This window comes from Vulpes lagopus, chromosome 7, assembly GCF_018345385.1.
Source record: "Vulpes lagopus strain Blue_001 chromosome 7, ASM1834538v1, whole genome shotgun sequence".
Taxonomy (NCBI): Eukaryota; Metazoa; Chordata; class Mammalia; order Carnivora; family Canidae; genus Vulpes; species Vulpes lagopus.
In genome coordinates, this window is record NC_054830.1 from 61,771,329 (window position 1) to 61,789,912 (window position 18,584).

At 49.4% G+C, this 18,584-nt stretch overlaps 1 protein-coding gene across 1 annotated transcript in view; it reads left to right on the plus strand.

The window, feature by feature from the left end:
- ASTN2 (astrotactin 2) overlaps window positions 1–18,584 on the plus strand; it is an 861,071-nt gene that overhangs the window by 109,930 nt on the left and 732,557 nt on the right. Inside the window, exon 2 of the mRNA XM_041762437.1 lies at window positions 12,222–12,409. Within this exon, the coding sequence (XP_041618371.1) occupies window positions 12,222–12,409 (188 nt within the window). The remainder of the gene's footprint in view (window positions 1–12,221; window positions 12,410–18,584) is intronic.

The window sequence follows — 18,584 nt, forward strand, 5'->3', positions numbered from 1 at the left end:
CGCTTAACCGACTGAGCCACCCAGGCACCCAGGAGTCTGGCATTTAAAACAAATAAAAAGCTGTCTAGGGGCCCCTGGGTGGCTCAGTGGTTGAGTGTTGGCGTTCGGCTCAGGGTGTGACCCAGGGTCCTGGGATTGATCCCACATGGGGGTCCCCAGAGGGAGCTTGCTTCTCCATCTGCCTGTGTCTCTGCTTCTCTGTGTGTCTCTCATGAATAAATGAATACAATCTTTAAACAAAGTAAATAAAAATAAAATAAAATAAAATAAAATAAAATAAAATAAAATAAAATAAAAAGATGTCGAGCCATGGTCGCAGCAGTTCTTGTGCCCCACGCTGTTGGAGAGGCTGTGATTTGCCATCAGGAAGTCGCTGTATGGCCGGGGTGGGCCCTGGGGACTGCCTGGGCCTCCTGCCACCTCCTCTGAGGCCCTCAGCGGTTCACAGGGTCCCCCCCACCCGGCCGACAGCCTGGCCGCCTGGCCCTGGCCCTTCCGGGCACCGGGTCTTGGTGGGACTGTGCGGTGGGGCTGCAGGTGGGAGGGGTCCTGGGCGGCCGGGGCAGCGCGGGGTGCCCACTACGGAGCGCTGAGAGCGGGCGGGCATGGGGCCTACCCACGGGCCGTCAGTCCCCACTCGTGCTCGCGCATCAGGGCCTGGGGGCCCCAGGCAGGAGGCGCTGGGCCAGGTGGTGGGGTGGGTGAGGGTGGGCCACCGGGGCAGTGGCCGTCCCCCCTGGGAAGCTGGGAGGTGTGGGGAGCAGGGCAGGCGGGGGCGGGGGGGGAGAAGCCTGGCTCCCCCCGTGTCGGCTTCACGGGGCAGGACGCTGAGTGTGTCCAACAACAACAACACGCGGAACTTAGTGACTTCAAGCATTTTCCTTCTTTCTTTTTTTTTTTGAAGCTCATGATGACTGGGGCTGGTAGTTGGGGCCGGGCCAGCCGAGCAGCTGTCCCTGGGGCCGATGTCGTCCGGCCGCCCTCGTGGCCACTGGTGGCCCAGGGAGGTGCCCAGCCAGGTAGGGAGGCCACACAGGCCACGTAGGGGCCAGAGGGGGAGGGGAGGAGGCGGAGACGCCCCTTGGTGGCAGGGTGGCGGGGACACGTTGAGGACCACCGCCGACCGCTCAGTGTGCTGGCAGCGGCGCGGCCTCGGCGGCCTGGGGGGCAGGAGGGGTCGCAGCAGTGAGCCCCGGCCCCGTGTTGCCCGCCCACCACTCCTGAGTGAGTCCACGGCCACTGGACGTGCAGGGGCGCCGCCGAGGGAGGGGGCGAGCCGGGCACGGGGGACCCGTGTGTTCTTAGGCTAAGAGACCTTCACCCGGTTCCTCCCGCTTCTGGGCCTCAATCTCTCTGACCTTTTGCACCCACTGGGCCTCAGTGTCCCATCTGTGACGATGGAGTAGGAAGTCTCACCCTCTTGGGCCTTGAATTAAAAAAAAAAAATTTAAGATTTATTTATTTGAGAAACAGAGAGGGAGAGAGGTGGGCGTGGGCAGAGAGACTCCCTGAGATCAGGAGCTGAGTGGAAACCGTGAGTAGGGCCGAAGGTGTGCTGGAGGTACGAGGCAATTCCGTAAACCACTTTTAGGAGTCCGGGAGGCTCCACCCCCACCCCAATCTTTGTCTCTAGCCCCCTGTGATCCTTGCAGATATTTATTTATTTATTTATTTATTTATTTATTTATTTATTTTTCTTGCAGATCGTTAGATTATGAGGCTGTGTGACTCAGGGCAAGCTCCTACCCCTCTCTGGTCCACATTTTCTAGCCAGTAAAATGGTGCATCAGCTCATTCCTCTCCATCCCTTTACACTCCTTCATCTGTGAGGTTTTCTGTGATTCCAGGCTTTAGCCACTAGAGATGACTTAAAAAGGAAGGGGTGGCTGCAGGGAACCAGACAGAGGGGTCGTGGAGACTGTTTCCAAGTGAAGCAGGAAGTTGGATCTGTGACCTCTGCCTCCTTTTCCTCTGTGTCTGGTACTGTGCCATCCCCCACGGCATCCGTCCGACAACCCGATTCTTGTCTCGACAGTGGTGGGACGGGCAAAGGGTGACAGGGGGTGGGCAGTCAGCTGTCAGTGAATATGTAGGCGCCAAAGGCCGTGCTGGCTCCTTCCAACGCGAGTCACCCTGAATTCTCAGGACATTCATCAGAGATTGCTTTTAGGATTCCCATTCTCCCGATGAGGCAAGCAAAGCTCAGAGGGGTGAACCTAACTTGGATGGGTTGCTCAGCCAGAGGGAGCAAAGTGATCTTACAAGCTTAATTCACCCCCCAGACACAAAGCTTCACCTCTGTCTCTGGGAGAGATTTGCATTTTATTTTTTATTTTTTTAAATATTTTATTTATTTATTCATGAGAGACAAAGAGAGAGAGGCAGAGACACAGGCAGAGGGAGAAGCAGGCTCCATGCAGGGAGCCCGATGTGGGCCTCCATCCCGGGTCTACAGGATCACACCCTGGGCTGAAGGCGGTGCTAAACTGCTGAGCCACCCAGGCTGCCCAATATTTGCATTTTAAAAGCAGAGGGCTCCACAGCCACCCTGAGCCCCAGCAAAGGACTTCCTAATGCTGAAATGTAGGGTCTGAGATCTGGCAGCTAGGGGGGGTGCTGTCCTGATCCTCATGTCATACCCCCAGCGTGCACTGGGTCCCTCCACCTTTTATTCAAACATGCAAACTCCTTTTCTGCGCCTGGTTGGGGCAGCGGAGAGCCCACTGGGCTCTGAGTGGGGAGCAGAGCTGGAGGCCCTCCCTGCGCTGCCGCTTACTAGATGGAAGACAGCGGAGAGTGCAGACGCCTGCGGGCCTCGGCTCAGGCCCACCGCGCCCTCCTTGCTCCCTGGCGCAGGTGGGCTCCCCGCGCCTGGCCCAGGGCCTGCGTGCAAGCAGGTGTGGGCAGACATCAGTCCCCGTCCTGGTTCCTTGGGCTCATTCTCCCCATCAGTTTGCAGCCTTGCGGACTGGGGGCGGGGGAGAAAAAGTCATCGATTGATCAGGTGCATTAAGAAAAGAAAAGGAAGCGAGAAACAGTGAACACATGGAGAAACCAAGGGCATGGGCCGAAGCTAAATGACAAAGACCTGGTGGAAAAAATGCAGCAAGGAGGGAAGTAAATGGTTCAGAAGAGAATAACCAGGAGTAATAGGATTCAGTTCCATCAACTCTCTGTTTTCAAATAGAATCTGAAGCGATGTGCTTTTCTTCCTTGCCAATAACTCTTAATTCTCTTCCCCTCCCTTATTTAGCCGGATAGAACTGTATTATTTATCTCCACTGGGTGGCTAGGGAAAACAGGGGTTTTTTGTTTGTTTGTTTGTTTGTTTGTTTGTTTTGTAAAAGACACAGTTCCTCAAGGAGATGGGACAGGGTGGATGGATGCAGGTCGAGGAAAGAGAGGGTCTGAGGTCCTCCTGCAGCATTCCCCTTCACCTGCCACGGCCTGGCTATGTCCCTGCCCGCGCTGTCACCTCCACCAACCTCCCAGGCTGCACACCACAGTGATGCATCTACGGACATGTAACCTGGTCCGACATCAGGATCTTGTAGACTTATAAAATGTCCAGATTATAGACTCGGCCTGCTTACCTTGTCCAGACCCTGATAAATGAGGAGCATTAACGCCCTCCTCACGTGTGCTCCCGTGACACCCTGCACATGCTCCCTCTCGTGGCCAGAACCGCGGGATTGTCACCTTCATTGATTTTCCTCTTCTGCTCTCCTCGACTGTGATTTTCTTGAGGGCAGGGAACTCATAAAATGTGCATTGAGTGACACATCCGTTCAACCGATATTTATTGGGTACCTACTGTATGCTAAGCACTCCGGATAGCAATTCCCAGCAGATGCGATCTTGCACTAGGATTGAATGAATGATTAATGGGCAAATGGATGAAGAAACAGAAGGAGGGGAAGATGCCATGTTGCTGCAGCTTAGTGGCGGTGGAGGGACATCCATCCCGCAATGGAAGGTCTGTGAGGGCAGCAATCAAACTGATCTTTTTACCTAGTCTATGCACGGTATCCAGTGCTGTGCCCTGGCATGTTTTAGAGAGTCAATAAATATTTATTGGAAGCTAACTTCTATTTTTTTTTAAAGATTTTTATTTTGAGTAATCTCTTCACCCAATGTGGGGCTCAGACCCACAACCCCTAGATCAAGAGTCGCACACTCTACCCACTGAGCCAGCTGGGCGCGCCCCCAGGGAACCTATGTTCTTGTTGAATGATAGGGATGGTAATTGCATTTGCTTTTAGGACTAAGTGTGGGACTTTGCAGATGTCCAAGCACATTGCTAGGCATGGCTTTATTTTCTCTTGATTCTACGTGGGACAGCTGGTAACCCTTCCCACCGCATACACGCTTTACCAATAAAGAAAGAAAATCATAGAGGCTTTAATTTATGGTATTTGGAAGGCTTCACTAGCCTCTAAACTAGGGCTCGGTCTGATTGCGTGAAATTTCCCCTGCGGGACCTAATATTTCTTTGCTCCGCTGGGAGGCAGCCCATGGGTAAGGCATGGAAGCCCGCGCTTTACTTCCGTCTCTGCAGACTTGCTGTAGCCTTCCGTCTCTGCTTCCTCTGTAATGAAGAGCCCCTGCCTTTGCTATGGCTTGCCCCCACTGCACCCCTTGGCACATCTGCAATCCTGCCGCCTTGTGTTTGTGCCCTGCCTCCATCTATGGTGCCCTCTGACACACGGCCACTTGTTGAGATCTTGCCCATGCTTTAAGGCTCCTCCACAAAGCAGCTTTCTAGATCCAGCCAGAAGTCCTCTCCTCTCTTTTAAGCTCTCTACTTTGATTTATAGTTATTTATAGCACACTTTTTCTCCAATTCCTTGGCCCAAGCTCCGGAGGATAGAGTCCCTCACTGCCAGATCTCAGAAAAGGTTGGTTGACTAAGTGAATCTTAAAGCGAGCATGTATCTGCATCTAGCAGATGCAGAGGTGATGTATGTTCAGTGGAGAAGATGTGGAGGAGCAGGAATCAGGTCATGATGAAGATCACCTGTGATCTCACCAATTAGCACTTTTCTTGATCCCCTGTGTTTGTTTCCGGTCTGTTTCTTTCCGGGGGAATATATACATCTATTCTCTCTATAAACTTCTTGTGTGTCTCCATGAGAAATGCAAATTCCTAGAACGTTTAACGTCTTTCTCTTCATTTGCATTCTCCAGGGGGCCTCAACTTGAGCCAGATGTTAAATAAATTTTTGTACTATTGTTATATGGGAATGAAGCCATGGTGGCTCTCCTGAGTTGGCATTTCTTCTCTCTGTCCCTTGGAGTACCCTTGTGAATTCAGATATGGGGACAGCTCAGTTCAACTCAACAAACATTTACAGAGCCCTCTGCCCTGCATTTGGCCACTGTCTCAGGCACTCAGGTATACAAAAGGCTCTGATGTGTTCCTGCACTAGAGTCCAGTGAGAGAGGTCAGCTGTACAAACATATCATCTTAACATAGGTAAATACCAAATACTGCATAGATAAATACCAAAGACCAAGAAGGTGGTAAAATAGGTTGCTATAATAGTGTGTATGAAATCATATGTAACACAGGTAGCTGGAATGCTTACCAAGGGCCAGGATTGATGCTAAAACAACTTTATTTTATCTCATTTAATTCTCAAAATTAACACTATGAGGTAGCACTATTCTTACCCTCGTTTGACAGATGAGGAAACTGAGGCACAAACAATGAGTTTGTCCAAAGATACATAGCTTGAGCACAGGGATGCTGGGATTCAGATTCAAGCAGTTGGTCTCTCAGGGTCTGTGATATTATGTAGAATGCAAGATTCCCTCTTTATGGAAGCAGAAAGGCGTGTCTAGCTCATATAGGGGTCATGGAAACCTTCCAGAGCAGAGGATGAGGTTGAGTAGTAAAGGCTGTCCCGGACTCTGAAGAAGCATTTTCAGTCGAGGCAACTAAATGATGTGTTATAGAATTAAACTGATTTCTCTTGGCCTTGAAAAAAAAAACAAAAACGCATCTTCAAAGACATCGAGTTAGGAAAGAGCGTAGTAGATGTGGAGATTGCATAAATATTTGATCAGATTTAATGTGTCAGTGCAGGGAAAGGAGTGGAGAGAAGTACAGGGGAGAAATGCAGGTGCCAGGCTGATGAAATTAGGTTTTATCCTGAGGGGAATCAGGAACCATCGAAAGTCTTTTTTTTTTTTTTTTTTTAAGATTTTATTTACTTAATTCACGAGAGACAGAGACACAGGCAGAGGGAGAAGCAGGCTCCATGAAGGGCGTCCGCCATCGAAAGGTTTCAAGTAAGGAATGATGTGGTCAGATTTACAGGTTAGAAAATTAATCCTGGTAGCCATTTGCATGAGGGTTGGAAGGAAGCCTGGAGGTAAGCATATTGGGGCCTTCCAGATGGTCTCCATTGGCCCCTTGAGATCCACTCTTCACCCTTCCATCCCTGCTGAGGGCCCTGGAAGGCTGACCTGTGTGATTTGCTCCACCCCTGGGTGTTTGGTTGGAGTTGGTCCATGTAAGGCACCTGTAAGAGATTAGCAGGTAGGAGGAGAGTGAAGTTGGATCATTTGTTACCCCACGACCTCCATGATGGGCCATTCCTTGTCAGTAGTGAGGTTATTCTACTGAAGGCCACAGCTCCTGTCTGGCAGTCCTGTCCTACAGCGGTGGCTCTTCCATGGTTTTAGACACCGCCCTCCCCTCACCCCTTTCAGGCTTAGGGGCTGGTGACAGCTTCTTGTTATTGCCAGCCTTGAGGTGCTTCATCACCGGTTTGCCTTAATCCTGCCTGTGATGATGAATTTCACATGTCAACTTGACTTGGCTTAAGGGATGTCGGGAGAGCTGGTAAAATAATATTTCTGAATGTGTCTGTGAAGGTGTTTCTGCAAGAGACTAGCATTTGAATCAATAGACAAAGTGAAGGAGAAAGGCCTTTATCCATGCAGGTGGGCATCACTCAACCCTTTGAGGGCCTGAATAGAACCAGAAGGTAGGGGAAAGGCAAATTTGCTTTCTGCTAGAGCTGGGACATCCATCTTCTCCTGCTTTTAAGCACTGGCACGCCGGGTTCTTGGGCCTTTGGACTCAGAGTGGGATTTATACCATGGGCTCCCTTCATGCTCAGGACTTCACGTTTGGACTGGACTCTATCACTGGCTTTCCTCGGCCTCCAGCTTGACGATGGCAGATTTGGGGACTTCTTAGCTTCCATAATCCTATACCTGACCCTTCAAAATAAGTCTTTTTTTCTATATACCGATATATGTCCTGTTGGTTCTGTTTCTCTGCAGAACCCTGACTAATGTATTTATTTCCAAAGTCTTTGTCAGCGGTCCCGTCATTAAATACTTCTCAGTGACCTTGCCGAGTGGGTCTTCTCTTCTGTGATGAGATCCTGGCTGGCCCAAGGCCATTTGAGATACTCCACAAGCGGGGTGATGAAGGTCGGCATTAAGGCAACCACTGTGGAGATGAAAGGGAGGGCGTGTGTGTGAGATCTGCTTCCCAAAGTCACTCAGTAGGACTTGCCTCGTAGCGATGACCGCTCCTCCTTGTGAATGCTGGGATAGCTGGTGGCAAGGGCGGTTGAAGTCACCATCTCCACCTTTCTCAATTCTTTGTACCTAGGCAGTGAGTTCATCTCATGAAATGTCTACCTGCCCCCCCCTCTCCAGTGAAGCAAAGACCATTTGCACACTCATCAGAAGTGCTCTCTGGCCTTCTGCGAATAATCTGCTGGAGGGTCAGCTGGAGCTGTGGAATCAGAAGGCGGGTTAGTTAGCCACTTGGGAGATGTTACCAAGATGGCTGGTGATCAGAAGAGCTGCTTATTTTCATAATGACCTTCAGGAATTAAATAAAAATACAATGAGTGCCATAGATTAGGAAGAACAAGCCAATTAAAAGCACAACACGCCTTCGGGAATTTTTATTTCTTTTCCAGGAGGCTGAAAGGCATCTGTGGCTGCTGAGGCAGGATGCCGGTCTACCCAGAATCACTGATGAAGGCTGATCCTCTCGCTTGGCTTTAGCGGGGCGGTTGAGGGGATTTGAGCCCTGTTGAATATTTCACGAGTTGCAGCCCATGGGGGGAGAACAGAGAAAGGTGAAAAGGCAATCCCTGTGTTTCTTTATGATTCCAATATGAAACCAAGCTGTCGGAGGTGGGAGGGAGGCAGGCACCGGCGTCGGCCTACCGCCGGAAGGCATGGTGCACCAATTCTCCCACTTTAATATCTGCTGTTTCATTTTATATTCATCATGTCAGCATAATCTGCCTTTATGGGAATCGTCTTGGTTCCCGACCAAATGCGTTTAGTCCCCCTTTTGCTTTAAGTTTGATTGTAATGTGACTTGAAGACTTCAATGAAATGTTTATATGGAAGGACTAGGGGAAGAGGAAGGGGAAAATGCAATTGGAAAATCAATCAGCAGGGAATTTCAAGAGCTGGCCTTGGTTATGCTAGTATTTCTTTGGCCTGTTTTTAATGGACACAGGACTGGCTCTCTGATCAAGTGTGCTTCGCTGTTTCCCGACTGCCTGCTGAAGAGAATATACTCTGTCGCCAGGGATTCAAAGCCCTTAACCTTGCGTCTGAAGTACATTTCCAACTGACACTCCGCCACACTCCTGCTCGCACGTGCGGCTTCGGCGCCCTGAGATATCCAGCCACCCAGGCCGACTCCCGGCCTCCTCCTCTCCTCTGGAGGCCAGTGATACGCTCATTCAACGCGATGCTCGTGCTGCCGTGTTTTTAGAGTAGCTCTTTGTCCCTCAGCCAGGAGGGTCCTGTCACACCTTCAAATTCCCAATGGACCTTTGCTTATTTTTTCTTTAATTTTGCAATGAAGCTTAACACTGCATCCATAATCTTATTATGTGTATGTGTGTGTGTGTGTGTGTGTGTATTCATCATTGGCAATTCAGTCATTGTTTTTTTTTCACTGAGCACTTATTATGTGCCAAGCACTTTTAGAGGTCCTTGAGATAGGGCAGGGAATAAACAAGGTCTCTGCCTTGCTGGAGAGACAGGCCTTAAATACATGCTTAAGGAAATGCAGACACTTTCTAATAGTCCTCAGCACTATAAAAACTTTTTGTGCAGGGGGTCCCATAGAGCATAGATGTGTGGAGAGAGGAGAGCTTCAGCTACACCTGGCAAAGGCTCTCTGAGCAGGTGTCACTTGGACAAGGAGGCCACCACTGAGAGGAAGGTGGCTTGCAGGGTCTCGGAGGAGAGTTCTAGACAGATAGGATAGAGTCCTTATGCCCGGGCTATTTGAGGAGTGGTCATAAGCCCTGCAGGACTGGGGTGCATGAGGAGGGGATGGTGGTAGCTGGAGATCCAGGGTCATGGGCGGGGTCTGAGGCCAGAGTACGTGGGCATGGGCAGTATATGCATGTGTGGGCAGTGGGGTGCCAGCTGGGGAGTGCCACAGAAGGGCTGAGCTTCCTAAAGGCAGGACTGTGCCTCATTTCCCTCCACATTCTGAGCTACTACGGGGGCCACAATTGAGTAGGTCCTCAGTCCTGTGTTGGACGAGTGAACAAACACACGCATAGGGATGAATGAATGCTTCCGCCAGGGCGGTTTTCTCTTTGAGGCTCCGTGGCCTTCCTCTCCGTCTCAGCAACAGTTTCCTTCCTTTGTAATAGAGTGAGTCCAGAGCTGATCTCTGTGATTCAATATTTACTGTGTTTCACACACTGTTATTATCATTTAACGTTTACTGTCTGCTGACTGTGCACTCATCGCTGTAGCAAACAAAGAGCTCAATCTAGTTTTGGTTCATGGGCTAATTTAGTCAAGGAAAAGGAGATGTTGTAAAAGCCACCGGCATGGTAGAAATTGTGTGGCCTGTAAATCCACTGGGTCCAGCTGGGTATAAACTCACCGGTGGCCTTAAGCGAGGGACTAACCCTTCATGACCCTCTGTTTCCTAATCTGAGCGTGGGGAGGACGAGCTTCTTCACTGGTGGGGTTTTGAGACGGGCTGTGGGAAGGCTTCAGGAGTGAAAAGCATGGATTTCAGCAAGCCTTCCTTTACTTACTCCGCCTCCGCTACCCCAGGCTGTGTCAGCCAGATGTGGCACGGCAAGTGCCTGCTTGACCATTGGCACGTGAGTCATTTTTCTCCAGCTGCTGAATGAGAGACAGCTATTTGCAGAGGCAGCTTGTAGCCCAGGGCTCCCTGGGCCTCTGGTTCTGGGCTTTGATGCATTGAGGGAAACCTGAGTGAGGTCCCGGGCAAGGCCATTTACCATAATGTCTTCACCTTGGCTTGGCCCAGCTGGCTGGCGGCCAGAGAAGCTGCTGCCAGTGCCCCGGGTACTGAGGCCAGGAGGTGGGGCAGTGGGGGGAGAGACGGTGCTGGGGAGAGGCCTGCTTTGCATGCTAGGCACCTAGCCAGTCTCCTCCCCTGGTACCCCACAGTGAGCTCGGGGGTCCTTTGGGGCCCATGTCCTTAGAGCTGATGATGTGTCGTGATCATCTTCATCGCCACTCAACCCTTGGCACAGCAAGGGAAGCCCAGGCGGGTTTTCACTTGGACTCATAACTTACCACATCCTGGCCACATTGTCCTTTCCTTGGAGTGAGGTAGAGGCTGTTGAGGGTTTCGAGCAGAGGAGTGATGGGAGCTAATAGGTTGTGGCAGGATTCCTCTGGCTTCTGGGTGTGAATAGCCAGGAGGACAAGGCGGCAAGAGAAGAGTCCAGTGAGGAAGCCCAGTGTGCAGTAAGTCAGGCAAGAGAGGGTGGTGACTTGGCCCAGGTGGTTGCAGGAGAGGAGCCGGGGGCAGGGGGGGACACATGTGGGGTGGCTTGAAAGGCCTCCTAGTGGACTGGGGTGCGAGAGAAAGCAAGCAGTCAAGGGTGTCTCAAGGATTTTTTCCGTGGCAGCTGAAGGATCAATTAGATCCTGTCCCTGTTAATAATAATAATAAATATTAATAGCTAAGTTTTTATAGCACTTATTAAGTGCCAGATGCTCTTCCCTGAGGACTGTTGATTATGAACCTCAAGGAGTTAGTCTATGGGGAGTGCATGACACAAGAATAATTCAGTAGAATTTGGTAAGCAGCCTCAACCCTTCAAGGTGACTCTTCTTCCTTCAGTGTCGCCAGACACGATGAGGGCTGCAGTGGGGCACGGGGAGAGCCGAGTGGATAAGAAGTTCTAACTCAGCTTCCCTGTCAGTCGTCCTCGGGTGTGTGTGTGTGTGTGTGTGTGTACACACATGCGTGTACGAGGTCTGTGATGGTTGTGGGAATGCCACCTCTAGGTCAGCTCCGTGTCCTGGGAGGAGGGTCCAGAGTGCCAAGCCTCAGACGTCATTGCGACTACTGATCTATGATGGAGCGCCTCTGTCTCCGTGGTACCTCTTGCTTGAATGAAGCCTTAATAACTCCCCAGGAACTCTATTACCCTTCCCCTTTCTTTCTTTGTAAGATACCTGGGTAGGCCTTGTCCTTTTAGGGCAAGCATGTAACCTGCTAGCAGGTCCTAATGTCCCCTTGGTCACATGAGAACACTGGGGATGGGCAGGTGGTTTTCAAAGTCTTTTCAAGCCATGGAAACTTTGGTGCCCACGCTCCCTTGCTGCTCATGCAATAGATACACTAGCAAAAAAATGGAGCTGCTGGGACTGACGTAGGAGAAGCAGGCTCAGAACAACCCACTTGCCAATGTCCTTTCCTATGAAGGATGATAATCCTGAGGCACCTAGGCTGGGCCGGCTGTTCTCTGGGCCTTTCCAGCTCTGAGGTTCTGCAGGTCTGCTGTGAGCACTTCCAGCCCAGCCTGCTAAGAATTCACACTCGGAACCCCTGCTCTTCCGGGAGATGGAGATGTCCTCCCTTCACCTTCTTGGAGCTCCGTGCCCTCCTGGGGCAATGTCAGCGCTCGCATCCTGTGCTTAGTTTGATTTAGAGGAATGAATTCCCTTATCACGCGTGGCGCTGTGCAGAAGGGCCCAGACAGACCTGGGTTCAGAGTCTGCCTCTGCCAGTCTGTTGCTTGGGGACATTCCTGGTCACCGCTGACCCGCCTGTAAGTGGGAGCCGTGGTCTCCGGCTCACAGATGCCGCTGAGGCCAAAGTGTCCCGGGGACAGAGTGGGGCCTTCTCATCTCCTGCACCTGTGCGCCTCCGCCCCTCCCCGGGATCCCGAGGCCAGGCGTGCCGCTCACCCAGCGCCTTCGGTCTTGTCTTGCAGAGATGTCTGGCACAGCGGCGGACATCTCCCTGGTCCACTGGAGGCAGCAGTGGCTGGAGAACGGGACCTTGTATTTCCACGTCTCCATGAGCAGTGCCGGCCAGCTGGCCCGGGCCACCGCGCCCACGCTCCAGGAGCCCTCAGAGATTGTAGAAGAGCAGTTGCACATTCTCCACATTTCCGTGATGGTGAGTGAGTGGGAGTGGCGTGAGGTGCCAGGGTGGGGGGGTGGGGGGAGGTGAGGGTGGAGATGGGCAGACTAGGGAGGGGGCGGGGGTTGCTGGCAGATGGAGGAAGAGAATGGGCTGAGTGCAAGAGGGTAGAACGATGAACAGAAGGTCAGGTGGGTTCTGTGGTGTCACTTGGACTGATGCGTACCCATCCATCATCTGTCAGCTGTGACAAACTAATTGTACTTCAGAGAAGAGAAGGAAGGGTCTCCAGCTCCTTGGCCTTTTGGCTGACATATCTGGGAATAGCTGTTTAACATCCATCATGTGCTTGGCCTGTTCCGCCGGGGGCTGGGAGCCGTGCTCCAAAATACAACTGGCCTTTCCAAGAATGACTGAACAAACAAAACCAGGGCAAACCCGGAACAGGTGCTGCCCTTTCCTAGGTGCCCTTGATGTGCTAGATACTTTGACCCTCGCTAGACCCCCTGCAGTGTAGACAGTATGTGGTGGCCCTTGGGGCTGGCCTAGGCCTGGCTGCAATCACATGGGGAAGCCCCTCCATTGCCCTCGTGTTATAGTTGTGAATACTGAGTCAGAGGGACAAAGACACTTACCCAAGGTCACAGAGCTAGCAAGAGGTGGAGCTGCTCTGGGGTGTCGGAACCCCCAGGTGTGTCTGCCTACAAAGCCTGAACTATGTCCTTGACACGCTTTCCCTCGGTGTAGGAATTTATTGACCATCTAGACCTGTGTCAAGCACTGTGCTGGGCACATTCGTGGACATTATCTCGTTGCCTTTTTGCCATGAAAGCATGAAGTCAGGCATGTCACCTCCACGTTAGAGATGAAGTTATGGGCAGGGAGAAGAGGGAGTGGCCTTCCGTCTCGGCCGGCCTCTTGGAGTCTGCTGTCTCTTCAGAGAAGGCTGCTAGGGCTTAAATTGCTTGAATGGTGGTCTAAAATGTATGTAGGCTCATATTAATGATTTCTTTAAAAAGCTGGAGTTAATGGCTCTGCATGGTAGATAGGAAAAAACAAATTCATTATGCAGAATGTACAGGGTCTAATTGGCTCAAGAAGAGATCTGATAATAGCTACGAGTGACATCTCCCTAGTGCCTTTCACTCTTCAAGTCATTATTTTCTCTTTTAGCACAGCTCCGCCAGATGCACGAGGGTAGGGGATGTTATTCCCAATCCATGTGTGAGAAAGGTGCGGCTCAGAGAGGTGAAGAAACTGGCATGAGGCCACTCAGCGCAGTAGCGCTACCGCCCACTCCTTCTCAATAGTATTTATTGAGCGTCTACAGTGGGGCGGCGTTTTGCTTTCGGTCTCGGTTCTTCTGGTTCCTCTAACAGTGCATTAGACATTCTGATTAGGGCTGAGTAAGAGCTTGGAAGTTTTCTCTTTTTGGAAAAACACACACATACCCCAGCCAGACAGCAATGTTAATTTTGGACCTAACGCATGCTCATCACGTGGAAGAACAAATCAAGGCCTTTGTGTTATTCATGGAATGAGTGTGATAGACTTTTCCCATATATATATTTTGCAAATGATGCAGCCACATGCCAGGCAAAGTGAGTGCCTGCATGCTAACTTTGGGGCGCAAGTGTGTAAGTACTATCTCAGGGTACTTGCTAAAGCCCTCATGGGACGTGGGACACCATCTGATGCGAAGAAGGCTCGAGAGGTGTGACTTTTTTCAATGTCTGAGAGTGAGACTCCGTTTTGATTAATATTTACTAAGCATTGTCTGTGTCGGGCACCACGTTTACTTCTATACAACCTTCCCGTAACTCCGTAACCTAGATGGTATAACGTCAATTATAAATGAGCCCCGAATGGGCTTCCTCTGCTTCCAGGTTCGGTGTTAGTTCCACTAAATCACACTCTCTCCCCGAGGACCGTAGGGGTTCTTCACCTTTTTTATTCTGCTCAGTGAGTTCCGCTTAGAGGGAAGAACTAAGACCCACGTGAATCTGAAATTCCCCGTAAGTCCAGATCCGCTGGCAGAGTAGTGGCTGGCAGAGGAGGCCCTGTGGTGGTTGGGACAATCCAGATCTTCTCTGCCCACACACTAAAGTGGCCCAAGGCTACCACCTTGTGGTCCCTATGGTTCTTTTCCGCCTTCAGGGCTCCAAAATCTGGATCTTTCTTGTCCTCACCTTAAGCCTCTGGAGGCAGAGTCATGTCTGGAAAACTGTGAACCCTAAGGCATTCATTGATGGCATCCTGGCTTCTCTGAGGTGGGACACACCTGCCCCTTATCCAGAAGTAGGACAACGTGGAGGTTAGAGCCTGGGTGCCTGCCTGGATGTCAAGTCCTATTTTCCACTTGGCACTCTAGAAGATCTTGGACAAAGTTTTAAATTTCCCTGTGCCTGGTGTTTGTCGTCTACAAATGAGGGTGTCACTACTACTTGTTGTGTAGGTACACCAAGGACTTGCGTCAGAGGAGCTCGGCATACCAGACCATCAGCTCTTCTTAAGGGCACTTTAGTTGAAACCTTTATGATGTGCTGGTTTATTATACCCTTTCATTTCATAAATGGATCAACAGGAGTCCAAATATAGACTACAATTGTCTAGGATTCCCCCAGGCAGTCAGCACGGCCTGGCCTGGAGGATATGCCTCTCTCTGGCTTAGGTAAGGTTCTGTCCTTGCCGATCTGGCCACAGATAATTCAGCAGGGACAAAAAAAAAAAAAAAAAAAAAAAAAAAGTGTGTTTCTTCTCCCCTAAGCAGCCATTCAAAACAGCGCTCACGGTGGCTGGGATCTGTTTCCCCATTTCACAGATGAGAAGCTTGAGACTCGTTGAGTACAATTGACTTGCCTAAAGCTAACAAGAAGGCAGTTCTGGGACCAGGCTTTTCCTAAGTTTCTAAACTAATGGCTCATGACAAGATGGATCCTGGTCTATCAGGTTTTGCATTGTTTGTATCTTTGGTGAAGATCTGAAATAGTTTGTGAGAAGACCCAAATAATCTAGTCAAATGTCTAAGAAATACCAGGCAGGGTCAGTGTTCTGCATTCCCTTTTCGCAGGACAAACCTCCTGCTCACCCATGCAGGGCAACCAGCTCCAGCTCAGTCATTGGAACCTGCTTCAGTCCAGGCCTACTGGAGTAGAACTGGCTTGCTCTTTGGGCTTGTTAATTCCTGAGCCTGAGATATTAATACAATCGGTAGCTATTGGTGTGATGTGGTCACACCAAAATTAAATGGTAAACCCAGTATTTCACTCTATACGGGCTGATTCCAGAACCTTCACCCTTACAGTGCAAATATAGACTACCATTACCCTTCCCTCTGAATCAGCTTTTGGCTTAAATTAGAAGGTCGAAGGAGCAAATGCATGCACAGACTCCCTCCTTATGTGGAATCTATGGGTAGATGAGGCGGGGGTTATGACTTGGAAGTCAACTCCAAGGTTGAACGGTGTTGTTGCTAGCTTTATGACCTTGGTCAGATCAAAATCATCATCTGTGAAACTGGAATAATATTCCCCAATTCTGAGACGTTTTTTTTTAGGTACTGAATGAGCTTACACGTGCCTGTGTCCTGCACAATGAGGGTAATAGCCACCATCGTCGAGGACTTACTGTATGCCTGGTGTAGTCTAGATGTAGCGTATGCATCATTCCATTAAATTGTTCTAATACTCTAAAAGATAGATGCTGCTATTCCTTTCATTTACACACGAGGAACCTGGGAATTAATGAGGTTTTGCAACTTGCTCAAGTTTATGCCGCCAATGAGTTCAGAAGCTGGGATTGTGATTCTAGTCTGTCCAGATTGAGAGTCTTTGGTCTTGGGCATAATTCTGCATGAAGCAGTGCCTGGTATGCAGTAAGTGCTCAAAAAGTGGTAGCTGTTATCGGAATGTTGGCTCTCATGGACCACGGTGGTGGCAAACATTGGTGACAAATGTTGAGAAAGAGGATGAAATGAAATGTTGGGTTTGGTGTGGAGGAAAAGAAGACCTTTGAGAATACATTTGTTTCCAAAGGACCGCTCCATAGAAAATGCTGCAGATTTATATTGGTGGGTCCTAGTGAGGGGGCGGTGAGGAGGGATCAACATCCCTGTCCGTGGCAGGACAGACCTTTCCAAGTGTTTGAGCTATCTGATACTGGACTGAGTCAGGGGGTAGTGAGTTCCTTGTCTCTGAGGGTATGCAAGCAAAAGCTAGAAGCCCTATTCATCAGGATTTTGAGAGGAATAACAGTTAATTTAGAAGAGTATCGTGGCTCCTTCAAACTTGCAGGATGTATGATTCTGTGGCATAATAATATATAGAAAAATACTTTGAGGATTATAAAATGCCACATAAATCTAAGAAATTATTATTACCATTTTCAATCAGAAGCTTTGTTTAAAGGATTTGTGTGATATGGGGATAATTCTTTTTAAAGCTTTCTGTGAAAAATGACTTTAGATCACTTCCCCAACCATTCCAGTGTTCGTTCACAGCATACCATGCCTTCCCTGGTTCATCGATTTAATCACTCAATCATGCAATGGTTTACTTGCCTACTAAACCTAATGATGACAGTCCTATCTGCAAGAAAAAAAGGGGGAAAAAAAGCTTTTAAAAAGTCAACCAGGAGCTCAGAATGAGCCAACTATCTGGGCTCTGATTGCTGAAAGAGATTCCACATTTTAAGTTGTGTTAATGAAAGAGAACAAGAGTTTTAGAGGTTCTGGATGAGACCTGAAACGCTGTCTTTACTTTTGGGGATCACATGTTTGGAGAAACAACAACTAGAAAAAGTATGAGAAAATAGAACAGTGAAGAATCTTAATAATTTTAATGAGAACTGCTATGACACTTAGTGTTATACTGTCAGCATATATCTCACTCATTCAATTCTTTAAATAATCCCAATGCAACAGATGTCATTGTTAGTCCTGTTCTCCTTATGGCAACACTCAGGCACAGTGAATGTGACTCATGTCCAACGACTCTGGATCGGGGTCCCTGGGGTCACATTTTGGCTCCATGGCTGACTTCCTACCTGTGTCACGAGGGCCTCTTTCCTGCCTCTGTTTCCATTTCCTTATCTGGAATGGGGTGAGGATGGAGGGACCTGCCTAAAGGGGCTGTTGTAAGATGATGCACATAAAGAACATATGCCAGAGCCTGACGCGTAGTCCGGTCTTCATAGGTGTTAGGACTCTGCTCTTTCTAAGTGTATTAGTTTCCAAGGGCTGCCATAACAAAGTACACAAACTGAGTGACTGACCAAATGTGTTGTCTCACACTTCTGGAGGCTAGATGTCTGAGATCGAGGCGTGGGCAGGGCCGCGCTCCTTCTGAAGGCAGTAGGGGAAAGATCTGTTCCAGACCTCCACCCCCACCCCCCAGCTCCTGGTAGTTCCTTGGCTCAGGACAGCATAGCTCTGATTCTCACATGGCGTTATCCCTGTGCGTGTGTCTGTCTCTACATCTACATTTTCCACTTTTTACGAAGATACCAGTTATATTGGATTGGGGCGTACCGTAATGAGCTCATTGTAACTGGATTACCTCCGTAAAGACCCAGTCTCCATATAAGGTCACATTCTGAGGATCTGGACAACAGGAATGCAACGTATGTTTTGGAGGAGGGGACAGTTTCACTAATAAATGCCACTGCTGTATTATTTATAAGCAATATTCCTGAAGAATGCCCAGGGCAGCCAAAGTAGGAGAAGCTAAGCTGTTATAGACTGCAGGTCCCATAAGTCTTTTGGGTAGAAAGCAGAGTGGTGGGGAAATTATCCTAAAAGGCATTATTCTAAAAGGGAAGGTGACAAAAATCTAGCGGTTGGAAAAAAACTTGATACACTCCTAGCCCACGAAACTGTGGCCTGGGACTCAAGTGTCCCAGCCTAGCCACTCATGTGCTCCATGACCTTAGGCAGGTCACATCCCCCCTTCGTCTTAGGACCCCTATCTATAAATCAAGATCGTCAAGCTTATATCAGTTGCAAGACATAATGAAATTTGCCAATACAGATATAAGTACATTTTTATGTAAGTGGGCCATACCGTATGAATCCCATTTATTTTTTTTAGAAAGTGGAATTTTTAAAATCACAAATACGTTTATGAATTTTTAAAAAATCTGAATCACACGTACCTTGTAGCTTGGTCTTGACTTGCCTCAACAACAAGGATTCACTAAACGGGTCTCTAGCTAG